General features: G+C 42.8%; 1 protein-coding gene and 1 long non-coding RNA gene across 2 annotated transcripts in view; both read right to left on the bottom strand.

The window, feature by feature from the left end:
• Positions 1 to 12,301, bottom strand: part of ADGRB3 (adhesion G protein-coupled receptor B3) — a 446,607-nt gene extending 434,306 nt beyond the window's left edge. Inside the window, exons 1-2 of the mRNA XM_050972295.1 lie at positions 11,642 to 12,301; positions 8,143 to 8,911 (exon numbers count right to left, since the gene is read on the bottom strand). Coding sequence (XP_050828252.1) covers positions 8,143 to 8,896 — 754 coding nt within the window. The 5' untranslated portion in view covers positions 8,897 to 8,911; positions 11,642 to 12,301. The remainder of the gene's footprint in view (positions 1 to 8,142; positions 8,912 to 11,641) is intronic.
• The window catches only part of LOC127059378 (uncharacterized), a 768,519-nt gene that overhangs the window by 572,439 nt on the left and 180,275 nt on the right, over positions 1 to 15,805 (bottom strand). The gene's annotated exons all lie outside the window — the stretch shown is intronic.

Genomic DNA, 15,805 nt, shown 5'->3' on the forward strand with positions numbered 1-15,805 from the left:
AATGTAACTGGCTGCCAACTTGTGCAAAAGAGCAGGCAAGGGTAACACGTATCAAGCACTTTTTGATAGACTTTTTTACCTAAGCAAATTGAAACTGTTCTGAAGCAGCATCACTGCTTCTCCCCATCTCTTTTTTGTGCCACTTTTAGGTTCCAGTGGAAGCTTAGCTGGGCCACTATAGAACACTAGCCCAACATCAAGATCATCCATCTAAAAAACCTAAGGTGAATAGTTTTCTACTTGGCTGGTGTACTGACACAAGTCAGCAAAGGGAAAGCAGTACAGCCACAATGGGGCCTCAGACTGTGACAAGCAACACCTTATAGCATACCTCAGAGAGTGACAATGGTTAACAAATTCCTATTGAACATAGGGAATTTAGGTGTATCTCTACATAATAATTATATTAATAATTATAATTATTATTCACTGACAAATGAGTTAGCAGTACATGAAAAACAACAGGTACCAGTCAGCTCCCAAAATGTTTCGCATGTCCCAAAGAATTAAAGAGAGCAAATTAGCGAAAATGTCCCAAAAGTGGGTGACATGTTCACCCCACTGTCACCAATTTTCTATTAAGCTACCAGAAAATGGATGCTGTTCAAATTTTCTATTTTTGTTTTGGTTTCTGCCATTTCTAGGAGATATAAGTAAAATTTGGACATAATTCCTGAAAACAGCTTGCTTCCAAATTTCAGCTGCATGCACTTTCAGCACCATCAAAGAAATACTAATTTGAGTGCATCATATGCCTTTTTTCCCCTCCAGATAATGAAAAAGAAACTGAAATAAAGCACACAGAGACAGACTAACCAGACAACTGAAAGAAATGCAGGAAGTTACATAAGTGAGCTTTCTTGAAAGTATATCTGCTTTGCCCCACCAAATGTCAAGGATGGTGTCAAAAGTAAAACTACAAGGAAGAAAAAAAGAATAGTAAAACTACAAGGAAGAAAAAAAGAATTTATAAATAAAAATTATGAAATAATTTGCTTTTGGTAGTACAAACACGTTATTACTGTTTCACACCTTTTTTATCAGGTCTAATCTAATCTGTGTTTAGACCAAATTATATTGATAGAATGGAGAATTTGTCTTGAGTAAGGACAATAACTTGGCCTTTACAGAGCAAAGTAACAACATGGATTTCATGTCCTGTTATTACTGATTGTTCTTATTAATTCTGATGGCGGCTAGTCCATCAGAAAACGGTGTCAGTAATTTTACAAAAATTTTATTTATAACTTCTCTAAAAGATTAACAAAACTGAGAATGACTTTGAAAAATTTGACTGTCTTCCTCTTGAGATTAAACTAACATCAGAAAGGCTGAAACACTGAAATATTCATAAATCAGTGATGCATAATTTGTAAATTTGTATTTTATATAATGTACAACTTTCTCTGTCCTAAAGAGCATTTTATATTTCTTGTTAACAGTGAATGCAAATAATGCTCAATGGAATTCTGCAGTGACCTTTGTTTTATTACAATTACTGCATATTTATAAATGAACAACTAAACTCCAATTTGAGAGCTACAACAACTTTGAGTTGGAATCCTTTGATAAAACACAACTGAATAAACTTCATAAATTTAATTCCCTAAGAAGAGAAAAAGAAAGTCTCCTCTGAAAATTCCTCTGTGTATACCCACAGACAAAGCAGATTTTTCCATGCTTTTGCAAGCAGAAAACTAAACAAAACAGCAATATGGACAGATTTGAACAGAAGAGGATAAATTGCTTTAAAAAGAGCACAGGAGAACAGATTGAATGTAAAACATCATATAATCACTGTATTATAAAAATACATAAAATGGAAATACACAGGTGCAAACCACTGCATAATAATAAAAAATGCAGTACCTGTGTTATGTCATAATATAATTCCATGTAATATCATTAAGTCTTAACAACTGAAATCCCACTATGTAAGCAGAATCTACATCAACTTCTGCTAATGGCTGTTCTATACTGGAACACTTCCACATTTTTCAAAAGCACATGAAAATCAGAGGGCAAGGTCCAAAATACAGTACACATATTGTGGACCTTTCCCAACCAGACAAATGGTAATTGGAAGCATTTGAAGACAAAAGGCACAGCTTACTGGTACCAGAGAGGCCAACAAAGAAGGCATGACTGGTGTGAAATACCTCATGGTACAGAACTCAGTATTATCAAACGCTTGTTCAGTGGAGGCAGCAGCAAAACAGTTTGAATTCTGTTCCTAATTTGGATACTTGCTTTGACTTCATTCTGAACACCTAATTTCTTTCTACACCTTGACCATTCTTTATCACTGGTTTCTATTTAGGTCGTGCTTTTCTTAGAGTGGAAGTTGGTAGCAGCATTAATACCCAGTCTTCCAATGTTTGAGTGCAATAATGTACACAAACAGAGGTTTAATTCAAGCAAAAATGACATGTTGAGAAACTAAAATCCTGGTTTGGGTCATAACATACTATTCAGCTAAAGCTATGAATATTTTTAACAAGCAGTGAGCTGATGAAAAACTGGCAAACATTAAACTGAAGCCAGCTGATATTTCCCAAAAAATAATATGCCATCTCATTAGTGTGTGAGAAGTGCTGAACAAAATACTGATAGAATCTGTAATACCAAAGAAATTACCACCTAGAGAGAGAAGTACTTTTACTCATAAAGTATTTAATTAACTGGAAGCAAAGCCATTTATATAGGCTTCTTTGTGTTGTAAAGGAAAGGGTGTGGGTATTTTCCTTTTTTAAAGCATAAGAAAATTCACTTATGGATTGATCCAAATCTCACTGAATTCCAGACACATACATGAAGTCCCGATTACTCTTGCACACAAACTTCTAAACTTTATGCCAAAACACGAATCTTTGTAGTTTACTGAAGTAAATCAGGTGGAAGTAATCAATACAGCACAAACTAAATACAGTCACTAGTGATAATCACATATGATAATTTAAAACAAAGTTAAGGCTTATTAAAGGAGGTGCTGATCATACCTGCTTTTTCTACAGTGCACTACTTCAAAAGCATAATTTGAAATCAAACTCACATGACTGTGATAAAGCACCCTATTGCAAGTGGTTCAGAATGGCTCAAATATGTACTAAAAGCACAAAGTTTTAGGGTGATCATTTTCTTCTAGCAAAGTAAGTCAAAATAGGGCATATTATGTAGCACATGGGAATCCACAGGAGATTTTAAAATCTTCCCTTCTATGGGGAACCAGACTCACAAACATGATCTTTTTAACTGATTCTGTTAATGTTCCTATGATGTTTTTAGCCATGAGCATTTTAGCAGAAACAATATTTACGTTAAAAAAAAATCACTTGAAGTGAAATTACTTTTATTTATAGTCTAGATTGTCACTGAGATCCAACAGCTCATTACAGTGTAATAACAATTTTTTTTAAAACTGCTCATAACCTTCATGGTAACCACTTATTTCAGTTTATCGGTTTAAAGTTTTTAAACAATATTTTGTAAAACATAATGAGAAATACTCTTCACACAAAATTCAGAAGTGTGTTTTTTCCATTAGATCTCATCCTCCTTTGTCCCCTTGAACTCATGAATAAAAGTACCACTGTAGGCAGAAGGATTTAAAAGTTATTAAGCCTCTTTCAAGTATGTTACTGCACTCATTCAATATTTTGGGCAACTGTTCTATTTATTTTTGATTTTCTAAATTTTACTTCAGTCTCAAATAGCTGTTGCACACTAAAGATTAAATATTCCTGTCAGAGTACATGGTAGTTAGACTCCATTTTGCAATTTTTGATCTTACTAGACAAATCCTTCACTGATTTACCAGTTTTAATCCTGTGATGGAGCCATGATATGACATGTTATTACTGACTATGACTTCCTGACTAGGGATGTCCAGCCTACTCACCAAGCTAGTAACCTCTGGGTATGTGATGAGTATTATGAATTCATCTCAAATGAGTGCAACAGGAAGTGGGCATTCATGGAATGGCATACAAATAAATGCATACATGTCGTGAAGGTTCTGCAAAATTGTCTGCATCCTGCATCTTACTCTTATTCAACAGTGTGACATAAACTGTTATTTTAAAGACACATCTATTACACTAAATCCTCTGTTAAGATCTCTGTGTTGTCAGATTTGAAATTAGGAAAAAAAACATCAGTTGCTGAATACTGAGATGCTGGTACACAGTAAGCTCTTAGAATTTCTGAAAAAGCAGACCAATGCTGCATTTCTAGCATAATAAAATATCCCTACTGAAATTATTTTAGACCACGAAATACAAGATTAAGCCTGGAGCTCCAAATGCTGAGATTTAATACATGTGAACATCTTTTATCTTTTCCTCTTGGATGTAAGTAACAGGTCAAAGAATTATTTCCATTCTTTTAGGAGGAACCCTACCAGATTTGGCAGTAAACACAACAGGAAACTCTACATAGTTTCTGTCTAGGCAACTATTACAAAACTCCACAATAATATTATGGCCACAATAAGAAAAAAGATATTTGGATTCCCTCTTGGATTGACTACATACAAAGTCTTTACATGTTTACTAGACTTGGAACTGAGCCCTGTCTTCTTGACAGAAACTTCATGACATACATGATCTTCTCTCACAGCACTGAAGATCAAGACGACGAATTCCCCACAGCCCTTAAATTTAGGACCCTGCCAAAGTATTCATTGAGATCTGTTTGCCAGTTCTTTGATCCAGGGTAAGCATCTCAAATGTAAGGCCACAGAAAAGGATCTAGATACAAGGAAACTGGGTCTATGTAAAACAGTAGTGATTTTCAATATTGCTTTAATCAATGATAGCAAAGATGATCCTCCTACAGAATAAATGCTGAATAAACCACACATTTCCAAACCATTTTATTAAAAAGCAATAGTTACAGCTTCTACTTTTTTGACCTAGATCCTTTCATTGTTCAATACTTCAGAACATTCAGAAACACAGCGATCTATTGTATACTTGTCACGTCTTTTGTAAAAGGCAACACTTCTTTAAAAGGAAAAATACAGACTTTTATGTATTTTCCTAAGCCTGTTATCATATTCAAAATTGTAAAAATCTTCAGAGGTTCAAAATAGAAACAGTTGACTTTAATCTAAATGCTCTCTATTTTCATAAGAGGTCTAAAATGTGACTGAAAATAGTTTTGGGAAAAGATTTTATACTTCATACAGTCAAGATTGATGAAAGCAAATCTGATGGATGAAAAGGTTTGCATAATACTTAGAAAGCTGTCAGGGCCTCGTAATTCCTCTCCAAAAGTCATTTCTAGGCAATGTCAGTACCAAAACTCAAAATAATGCACAAATTCATGAAACACAGTCTTACCAAACCTCTCTATAAACTATTGAGCACTCTCTAAATAGTAAACTCCATTTCCCTTAAAACTCAACTTACCCTAGCAAAACTGTACCTCAGTTGCCACTATGAACCCTAACAACCATTTCTTAGTTATTGGTCTACCTTATTTATGCTATCTGTGCCAATCTAACTTGAACTAGATTGACTGTGAAAAAAAAAAATTTGTATTTCTTGCCTTAATGTTCACTGACAGAAGTGATGAACTGCATCACGTCTGTAGCAAGAACATTCTACATTTTGATCCCTCAATAAGGCCTTGAGCTGAACCACAAACCAGCTTTTTACAAACAGATACAGTTGACTGATGTGCTTAATGAATGCCACTGTATCTACAGAAGACAGAGACCAAACTGCCCTCCCTTGCAGATTTTTAGCCTTTTGAGGAAAGGGAAAAAATGCTTTAGACACTGAGTGGAAAACAAAAAGCCTACTGCTAACTGAGAAGTACTGTGAGGCTGAATTTGCAAACTGATTATAACTTTGAGTAAAAAGCTGATGAAAAACTTCCAAGTGCATTAACTGAAGTAATTCTAAGAGCATAAAAATTTTTGTCAATACAAAACTGGCCGCACTAAATAGAGTGAAAAAACAAGCAAATCAAATCTTCCACCTACCAAAACAAATTTCCACTCTCTCTAACAATGCAATTTCTCAAGCTCATATGCAGGAGAACCCAAGAGTAGGGAACAGAATCAAAATACGTCTGAAATTGGAAGCAAAATGTGCCGGAAACCTGTTTCAAAATTTAAGGGAAGAAAAAAAAAAAATCAAAGAAACGCTTGCCCTAAGCTTCCTCTGTCCTTTCAACTAAGTACGTTTCTGAAACAGATGCTTTAGCCGCGATCCACTTATCCCCTTGGAATCTAGAGTATTTTGGGGAAAGATGCTAGGGCCCCCGGCGGGCCGCGCACCCAGCGTGCTCTCTCTGCCTCGCCCGCAGCCCCACGAGGGAGCCGGTGCCCGAGGACGGGAATCAGAGGCAGGGAGGAAGGACGGACGCGCCTCTCCTCCCCGGCGGCCGCGGGCTGTGAGCGATGCGCGCCCCCCCCCTCCGCAGGGTCCCGCAGGGTCCCGCTGGCCCCGCGCACGGCGCTTCCTGCGCGCCTTCCGCCCGCGCTGTTTGTGTTCCCCGCCCGGGGCCGCGGCTCCCCCGCGGTTCCCGTGACTCACACGGCGGAGGCTGGAGGGGCGGAGGCGGCGCCTCCCGCCCAGCGCTGCGGCCGCGGGCGGGCGGTGCGAGCGCCCCGCACCCGCGCAGCGCCCGGGGCTCCCCCCGGCTCCGCCCGCTGCGGCCGGGGCTGCCTCCGCCTCCCTGGGCACTGCTCGGCACTTAGCCATGTTAACTACCATCCCTGCCCCTGAACGAGCTTCTCTAGGGGATTTTTGCGGCAGCCGGGCCTCCCCCGTCCGTTAGAACCGTTCTGGTCCCGGGCTGGCGGGATAGCGCGGAGCACAGGATGCTCCAAGCGTCCCGCTCGCCAGCCTTCCCCTCCCCCGGCCCTGCCCTTGGCCGCTGGCACCGCGGCAGCTGGAGCAAGTTCAGCTTTTCTTCTCCCACAGCACTGGGGCTTGGCTGCCCTTAAAGAAAATCCTCTCCTAACAACGTGTCAATGTTACATTCCTCCACAAAGCAACTTCTATTAGGGGGGCTGGGAGCTTGGCACTGCCTCGCCACAGACTGAGAGCTTTGTGGCTATGCAAAAAACAAGGAGAGAGGGAACATTTCCTGCATTAAAATGCAATACCCTAGGCTCGATGATTTATCCTCGCCCTCCCCCCATTCCTGCATGGCAGCTCTGAAAGACCCCCTCGCCAAGAGCCTGCATCCAGAGCCCCCATCTACGTTCACCCCACGCTTTCCCTGCCTCACAACCCTTCAAAGTCCTTCTAAAAATCACCCTGCCACCCCAACCTCTCCAGAATGTCAGGCTAAAACAGGAGGTATGTAGCAGAGCTAACTGCTAGACCCCTGACTTCCCATCCTTCCGCAACAGCCCCCTCCCCTTTTTCCAGCAGGGACATGAAGCAGCTGCTGGGATCGGAGCAGCTGCTGGGAATGACACATCAACCCCCTCCTTGCTAATACTGCAATGAGATTCTGAGCCTCCATCTCCGGGAGCTGGGACTGCCTGGGGAATGAGTGCAGGAACAGCCACTGGCCCCTTCCCAGAGCTCCCAGGAGGTTAACCCAGCATGTCCTGCCTGCCCAGTGCCTCGCCTCTCCAGGCATCTCAGGCAGAGGCTTCATCCTTAGAAATTGCACTTGCTCTTGGTTTATTTGTAGGTTGCTGAGGTCTGGCCCAGGGACCAGGTGTCCTGAACATGGTAAATCTCTTGGTCTTTTGGTCAGGTTGCCTGCATGCCTTTGGAAATGTTTTCCTTGCAAAGTCGAAGGGATCATATCAAGAAGGCCAAGGCTTTTTTGCAGTTGGGCGGTTGCAGTAAAGAGATGGTGAGGGGGAGAGTGATTTCTGGCTCACCACCTGTGGGCATTACTGCAAGTGAGGCCTTAGAACAGATGGATCCTACTTGGGAGGAGTTTCAACGGTGCTCAGCAGAACTATATGCCTTAGGTTAGACCAGTTTAGAAATGAAAATTCAGCCTTCCCTGCCTTTAAGGGAGTGTGCATCTTCTCCAGCCCTTTCACCTCCTCTAGAGGAGAGCCAGAGTGGAGAGCAACTGAAACAAATGTGAGGATTAAGGAGAGCTGGCAGCAGGACTTACACACTGGCACGGCATTCAGCCCCCCCTCCAAGAAGCACCTACCTTCTTTTGGCGGCCGCTTGGCTTCTCTGGTGAGATTGCAGACCTGGGTGGTTTGCAGCTCCTGGGTCAGGCAGCCTTCTGTCTGCTCGTTGAGGGGCAGCACCACGTTGTTGAGCAACACCAGGGACTGGTCGTCTATTCCCCACTCTCCCAAATGCTGAGGGCAGGTGCATTTTGTATACATGATCCCACAGGACTCGGTTCTCCCATTTTCAGATTTCAAGCAGCTCTCCAACCAAGTGCATAACACATGGCACCCAAACTGGCTCGGGCTCACCTTGTTCAACACCAAAAATTCAAAGAAGGATTTGTGGTCTTCTTCTTTTTTGTGTAATCCTGGGAAGTTGATAGGATAGACACGACGTATCTGAATAAAATTCTTATCATACTGCAGAAATACAAAAGCATTCTTGGAGTTGCAGAGCTGCATTATAGAATGGTTATTTTTTAAAAGATCCTTTATTTTTTCATGAGAAAAATGATCAAACTGATAAGCCAAGAGGGAAAAGTTGGAGCAGCTGAAGTCCTTTTTGGAAAATTTCAGGTAAATACTATATTTGGTTGGATCTGGATTTTCCAGCGTCCAAGTGCAGTTTGTGAAGTTTTTAGGAAACATTTCACTTACAGAATACGATCCATAAATGACCCCCTTCACCAACGTGGAACACCAGAAGTCTTGGGCAGCATTAAATCCAAACATAACCAGTAGATAGGTGGAAAATATATAAATCAGCAAATTACGAACAGCCTTCATCCTATGTCATTTGGCCTGCAGGAGATGAAATGAAATAAAAATGCAAGTAGAATTCTTCACGCATAGAAAACCAAACTCCTTCCAATATTCGAGCCAGCTGTTTTCAAGCTTGCAGTTAGAGCCCCTTTCAGAAAGAAGGGCAGGTAATTTTTATTTTATAACGCAAGGGCCGGGGTTGCTGCTGTGTGCACAGCGCCATCACGTGGCCATCGCCACGGACGCGTCTTCCACAGACAAATTAAAACTCAACATCTATTAGATTATTAACAGGAATGTCCTCTCCTCTCTAGGATTTAGTCATCATGGCGTGGACTAGAACTATTCAACTTAAGTAAAAATCTAGATGCCTTACCTGACAGACCAAGAGAAGATAAATTTATCTATTTATTTATTTATTAACTCATTCAAAAAGTAAATAGTTAATCTGCTATAGTTGTGTACGTGCATACACGATATCCACATGCAGAATTTCACCAGAAAAGAACAAGAAAGCCGGTAGAATTTGTTGTATATTATTTTTCTCTTATGTCTGAGAAGTAACTGAATTATTACAGCTGTAATTTAAAAATGCTCAAATTACTATTTTTTACAGATAGAACATTATCTCCCATATGCCTACATGTCTTCACCCTCACTGCCTGGTATACAGGTCTCTAAAAAGGCAGCAAATGCTGAGATTAATGTATTAATAAAATTTTGACAGTCATGAAGGAAGAAACAAAGACAGATGGATATAACTACTGCTGGTCTGACACGATCACTAAGTGCCAGCGTTTAAGGATAATAATTTCAATGTACTTCTGCCTCCAAGGATATATGAAATGGATCACAGTATTAGTATTACAATCAGTAGCTCTATGTAACTGGCCATGCTACACCAGGATCTCTGCACCTATTGGACTGCACTTGCCCTCTGATTACTAATTACTTGTACTGTCTCATTAGCTCCTGTGTTTCGCAGCCCTGCGCTTGAACAATGAAAGAAAATATTACATTTTCTCTGCTACCATCTCCAAATAAAGCTGTTTTACTGCACCTGCCAACCCTCAGAGTCTCCACATGCTCTGTTTCTTTTAACAGTGGCCTAGGTTCATACAGTGAACCTGAGTTACATTTATCTCTGTAATGATATCCAAAAATTTCAGGTTGAAGGTTTTCAGCATTAACCTTTGCAAAGTTGCTTATCTCTTACAAATGAGTAGTTTCTTACCCTCTGCTCTTAAATGCAAGCAGAAAGAAGTGATACCAACCTAATTTCAAAACTCTCTAGATTGCAGTCTCTTCCACTGTTGCTCTGTAAGCAGAGGCACACATAGACACAGGCACTGTTACTGAGTTTTGATGTGTGTCTTTGCCTAGCTTTTCATCTCCTCACCAAACAGCGAGGCATCTTCTGTTTCCCATTGCGTAACACACAGCAAGTCACCGGATTAAGCTCCCTTGAAGAGATTTTCCTATCTCCTAGATTATAATGCAAACTCTGAATCCTGAAATGGGCAAAAAGCAGTACCAACTCTAACCCTCTTTACAGCAGATGTTTAAAAAAAAAAAAAAAAAAAAGCAGGGCTGCTGCTGGGTCTATCCACATGGTCAGATTTTCTCCTTTCTGAGCATCCATCTCAATGAATAACATGGTTCTCCTTCTCCAAACAGGGCTGGCACAGCATTTAAGGTTTTAAAAAAGAAAAACTTATTGGAAATTCTGGAAACAATTTCCCCTTTGCTGAAGCACTTTGCAGGCAATGCAGTTCTGCGCAGTGTTATTCAGGATGGTGTAGGCGTTGAAAGCCAATGTGACAATAAGTGTCTAAATTAAGAATTCCACCCATGAAAAAGGATTAATTTTATAATCTGGAAAGTAGAAAGGGAGCTTATTTGCTTTTCTGTTTGAAAAGGAAAAAAGCCTCTGACTTTTTCCATCCTATGTAATATCTGCACTAGAAAAATAAAGACCTCTGCAGTGCTAGGCTGTTTTCTATGAAGAAATGTAAAGCCCTCGTTTTAGTTGAGCATTTGTTCATGCACGGCTACTGAAACAGAGCTCTGTCTTAATCCCTCTCTCCCTGTGTGCATTACACACGCACACATGCACACACACACGAACTGAGTGTGCCGGCAGCGTTCAGTTAGTTTGCAGCATTGCTAGATGCAGAGTGAACCTGCTCGCTGGAAGGATTAAGACACTCAGATTAAAAAGATCTTTCTTATCCATGGAAGAGGGAGTTAAAGAATGGCCACAGAGGCTTTAAGGTTGCCTTTTTGGGAAGGGGGAGAATTCTCTTCTGCTGAAAAGAAACGGGCATTTAGTTTGGATATTCCTCGAACTGATTTTCTAGGTGACACTGTAGTTTAGCCGAACATAGACGGCGCCATCACTCCATTTATTTTTTTTTTCCCCCAACAGAAGACCCACTGACTTCTCTTATTTTAACTTCCTATTAACCTAACAATTCCCCCCACCCCCCCATACAAATTACCCCAATCGTGCACAAACCTCAGGTTTTCTCGGTCTCGCTGGAAATTACTCTCAGGGAAGCAGACCTGTCGCAAAACGGACTTCTCTAACTTTTAAACTGCAGCGCTGAAGTAAATGCGGAGATCATTTCGTATGTGCTGTCTCTCTCTCTATCCTTCAGCAACAGCCTGTCCCCCTCCTCCGCCGCCTCCTCCCCGGAATCCCAAACTAAAAGCTCTCCAGTCGTAATCCCTGGAAATGGGAAATGGAAATGCCCCGGGCACCCTTACCTTCCACTCCGAAAGCTGTCAGGCTATTTCTCTAAAACACTAGCACCATAGGCACACGTCCCAACAACAGTGATGGAGAGATTCCCCTTCTGACGGAAGCACCGTTTCCCATTTTTCCCGGCTCAGGTTCAAAACCAAGATTTAAAAAAGCAGCAGAAGATAAAAAACGCAGCGAGAAAATCCCCGCACGCCACACGCACACCCCACTGAGGAAAAAAATCAGCTTTGGCTCCGGATCCACCAAATCCAACCACATGAAGGGAAAGAAAACAGAAAAAAAAACCAAAAAGAAAAACCAAAAAAACAACCACCTCAAACCAGCGAGACTGCAGGGGAAAAAATGGAAGTGGCTGAGCAAGCGAAGGTTTTTTTTTTTTGTTTGGTTTTTTGTTGGTTTTGGTTTTTTTTCTTTTTTTTTTTTTTTACTTGAAACAAAGTCTCAGCACAGCAGCCCGATGCACGGCGATGCCAGGCAGTCGACGGTCTGAGAGGACTAAGGCGCTAGTGCGGATTTGTTGGTGGGTTTTGTTGTTGTTGTTGTTGTTGTTGTTATTACTAATAGACTTATTCCTCCTTCCCTCCTCCTCCTCCTCCTCCTCCTCCCCCCCAGGCACTAATGGCCGGACAGCGGCGGGGGGTCCTCGGTTGCCGATGTCGGGGAGCGGTGTGAGCGCCGGGCGCGCAGGGAGCACGGCGGCAGCGGGAGCGCGTCTCTGCCGCTGCGTGTGGCTCTGCCCGTGCGTGCGTGCGCGCGCGCCCGGGTGCGCGCCCGCGCGTGCGGAGCCGGCCCGCCTCCGTGGGAGCCGGGCCGGGAGCGCGCGCACCCCGCGCGCGCTCCCGGCCGCCCTCCGGGGGAAACGGGGGGGGAAGGGGGGCGGATGCGCGCGCCTGCGCCCCTCTCCGCGCGTGCCCGCGCCCCCCCCCCCCCCGGCCCCGACAGCCGGGCCCGCGGAGAGGGGCGCGCGCCACGGCCGCTCGGCGCCCGGCGCGTCCCGGGAACGGCGCTCGCTGCGCCCCGCGGGTCTCCCTGGCCGCCGCTCCCAGAGCCGGGGCCGGCTGCGCCCCGGCGTCAGAAAAACCCGCGGGCGGGGAGCGAGGCAAACGGGGACGCCGGGGCGGGAAGCTCGCACTTGATCTCCTTCTTCTTGTTTTTTCTGCCAAAGCACAACCTCCCCCTCGCCGCAGCCCCGGGAGCTGTCGGCTCGGCCCCGCGATGCAGATTAACTGAGACAGGGCTCCCGGGATAAACCCTCTCAAACTGCCGCCCGCCTCTGACTAGAAACAATAGCAATTTTCTCAGCGCGGCTGCAATTAAGGCCGTGTTTGTTCCCCGCCAGAGATAAGGCTGTGCCCGATCGCAGCCGCATCCATTCCCTCGGCTGCCGCCGGCCGCCCTGTTCGCACGGGGAAGGATGGAGAGCAGCCGGGGCTCGCCCGGCGCGCTGCCCAGTGCGGGAGCGGCGCTGCCCCGGCTGAGCGCGGAGTTTGCGAGGCGACAGCGGCTGAAGTGGCATCGTCGGCGGCGGGTGGGGTCAGGCGGGGGAGGTTCATGAAAAAAGCTTTGCCACAAGTGAGGCGCTCCCCTTTTGTTTTTTGTTTTAAATTTTCGTACATCTGAGTATGGTTGGGTATGCTGTTTTTGCCCTCCCCTCCCGCTCTGTCCCTCCTGCTCCCCAGGTCGGGTTGGGTTGTCCTCTGGTTCTTCCTGCTGGCGTGAAATATCAGGGCAGTCTGCACGACAACAGATATCCAGCGTGAAAATTAGGAGATGACATTTTAATAAATGCTGCTGTCAGTCAGCAGCTCTCAGCCTGGCTGTCGTGTGCTCCCACTGCTGCCATTCTGCAGAGAGCACAAGGCCCTGCTGAGTTCGTGGGTCAATACAGCCCCTGCATGCCTTCAAAGTTCATGTGAATCATGGCTGTGTGGCTTTGGACACGACCTCCCACCCCGATGAAATGAAAGTTTAAATTTCTGGACAACATCCAAACCAATCAGTCCTTAAAGCAAGTGGTTTTCTCTTCTGTGGTCCTGTTCTAGCTCCTGCAAGTTTTGAATTCCAGTAACACAGAGCTTTTATGATTACAATTACATGCTGCACAAATTCTGATGAGAGGTATTGCTGGTCACAAACCGCTTTTGACCAAAATAAACCTAAACATGGTTATAGCTTTTTACTGTATTTTCCATAGGTATAAGCTGTAAAACCACATCCCTGATAGCTTTTACACTCATAAATATGTTATATCCCTGTTGTCAAAATAAAACAAAAAGTATCTACCCAAAGCAAGGAAAATGTGTGAGAAGTTCAGGGTCTGTGCCCAGCAAATGCAATGCAATGAAAACTGAACTGTTGCTGGCTTAGAGATAATCAAATTCTCTCACATTTGGTGACAGTCCATACTATCTGTGGGTGACTTAAAGTACTTAAAGGAAACATCTGTTCAATGATGGAGTGATATGAGCAGAACAAATCAAAGGTGTAAGTACAATGCAATATTTGATTAATTTTTTCATCTCCTTTACGTTAAATGAAGAACTGTAAGGTAAATCACTAAACAACTTGAATGAACTCTCTTACCTGTTTCCTGTGGCATTGGCAAGTTGTAGCTCCTTTAATTGTGAGTGGAAATTAAAAATAATGAATATACAATGTATGGTAAGCAATTGTCTTTAGACATTTCCTAGGTATTCCAACCCAGTGATTTACTCGAACTTTTCAATTTTGTGGAGACATGGAAAAGCTGCAGAGTAGTCTGGGATGGAAAACTACTTAATCTCTTGTCCACAAAAAGAAGGAAAGGGTGGAGGTTGCACAAGTCATGCTTAGATTAACTATGGTAGCTGAGGGGCAGGGGGTGGGATGTGGTGGGACAGGGTAGGATGGGATGTGCAGCACAGAGCACTCTGAAAATTTCTTTACGAGATTTGTACAATTTGACTTGAACAATTCAAGTTTTAATGACTGGAACTAAAATAAGCTATACCATTTTTCTGAGTACACTATAAATCTACAATCCACTTGCAGGTGTTTTTCTACTGCAGTTGAGGCCAATTTGAGAAAAAAAATTGTTTGCCAGGTGTCATGCAGCATTTGAGATAAAAGAAAAAAAAACATTTTGTATGTATATATGTTATTTTGATAGTCAAGAAGTGAGAGTCAGGATATGTTTAAGTCTGCAAATATAAATAGGTAGAAATGTGGCAATATGTCTGTTTAATTTAGGCATGAGGATCGCTTGTGTTCAGAATGGCCCTATTTTGTGTGTACATTTATTCCTAAGCTACAGCCTGAAGGGCAGATGCAAAGTGAACCTGTGCACATAATTTGGAAATATTGAGTAGATCAATCTTGTTTGAGTACCTCTGTTAAAACCTAGGAGTAATGCATTAATGCAATCCCACACTGTTTCATGGGAGGGCTGTCAGCCCTGCGTGGTGCACGTGGTGCCATCTGTACTACAAAGAAAGTATCAAGGCACTGAAAGAAGTGTTATGTTGCTCAGTAGTAGTGTTGTAGGGATAGGCACAACATAGTGAATGCTAAATTTATAGTGCTGCTTTCTAGACTTAATGCAATTGTTTCAGCAAGGTTGGGCTTGATCCAAACTAAGAAAGAGGGAGGAAAGTAATGTTTTTAAGTAATGTCTGTATTAATGAGAAAAATGAGGCTTACCCAATTTAATATGTTGGATGGAATAAATTAAAGGGCTTGTTTAGTTGGGTTTTTTCCCCCAGATCTGCAGAAGCACTTTGAGATCTTCAGTATCTTGGTGGCAGCAGCTAGATTATTTCAGTCCAGATTTTAGTGAACAGAATTCAACGCAGTTGGAATTGGAATTACCACTGACAGTTCCGGTGCAAATTGGAAAAGGAAGACCACAGTTTAAAGCAAGTGGCTTTGGAGAATGGACTGTTCTCTTACTCAATCACCAGTCACTCTTAGGGGGACTCTTTTCAGGTAAAGATCAGTGTTGCAGCCTGCAGTGTTGCAGACTGTCTTATTGCTTTGAGCAAATAAGACAGTCTGTCTGCAGTACTGAAGGCACACATTAAAAAAAAAAAAATCTTAAAATTATTTTCAACGAGGACTTTATTATTATTATCATCATCATCATCATCATCATCATCATCATTGTGTTTAACTGACTCCAGAGTTACACT

This window comes from Serinus canaria, chromosome 3 (assembly GCF_022539315.1).
Source record: "Serinus canaria isolate serCan28SL12 chromosome 3, serCan2020, whole genome shotgun sequence".
Lineage (NCBI taxonomy): Eukaryota > Metazoa > Chordata > Aves > Passeriformes > Fringillidae > Serinus > Serinus canaria.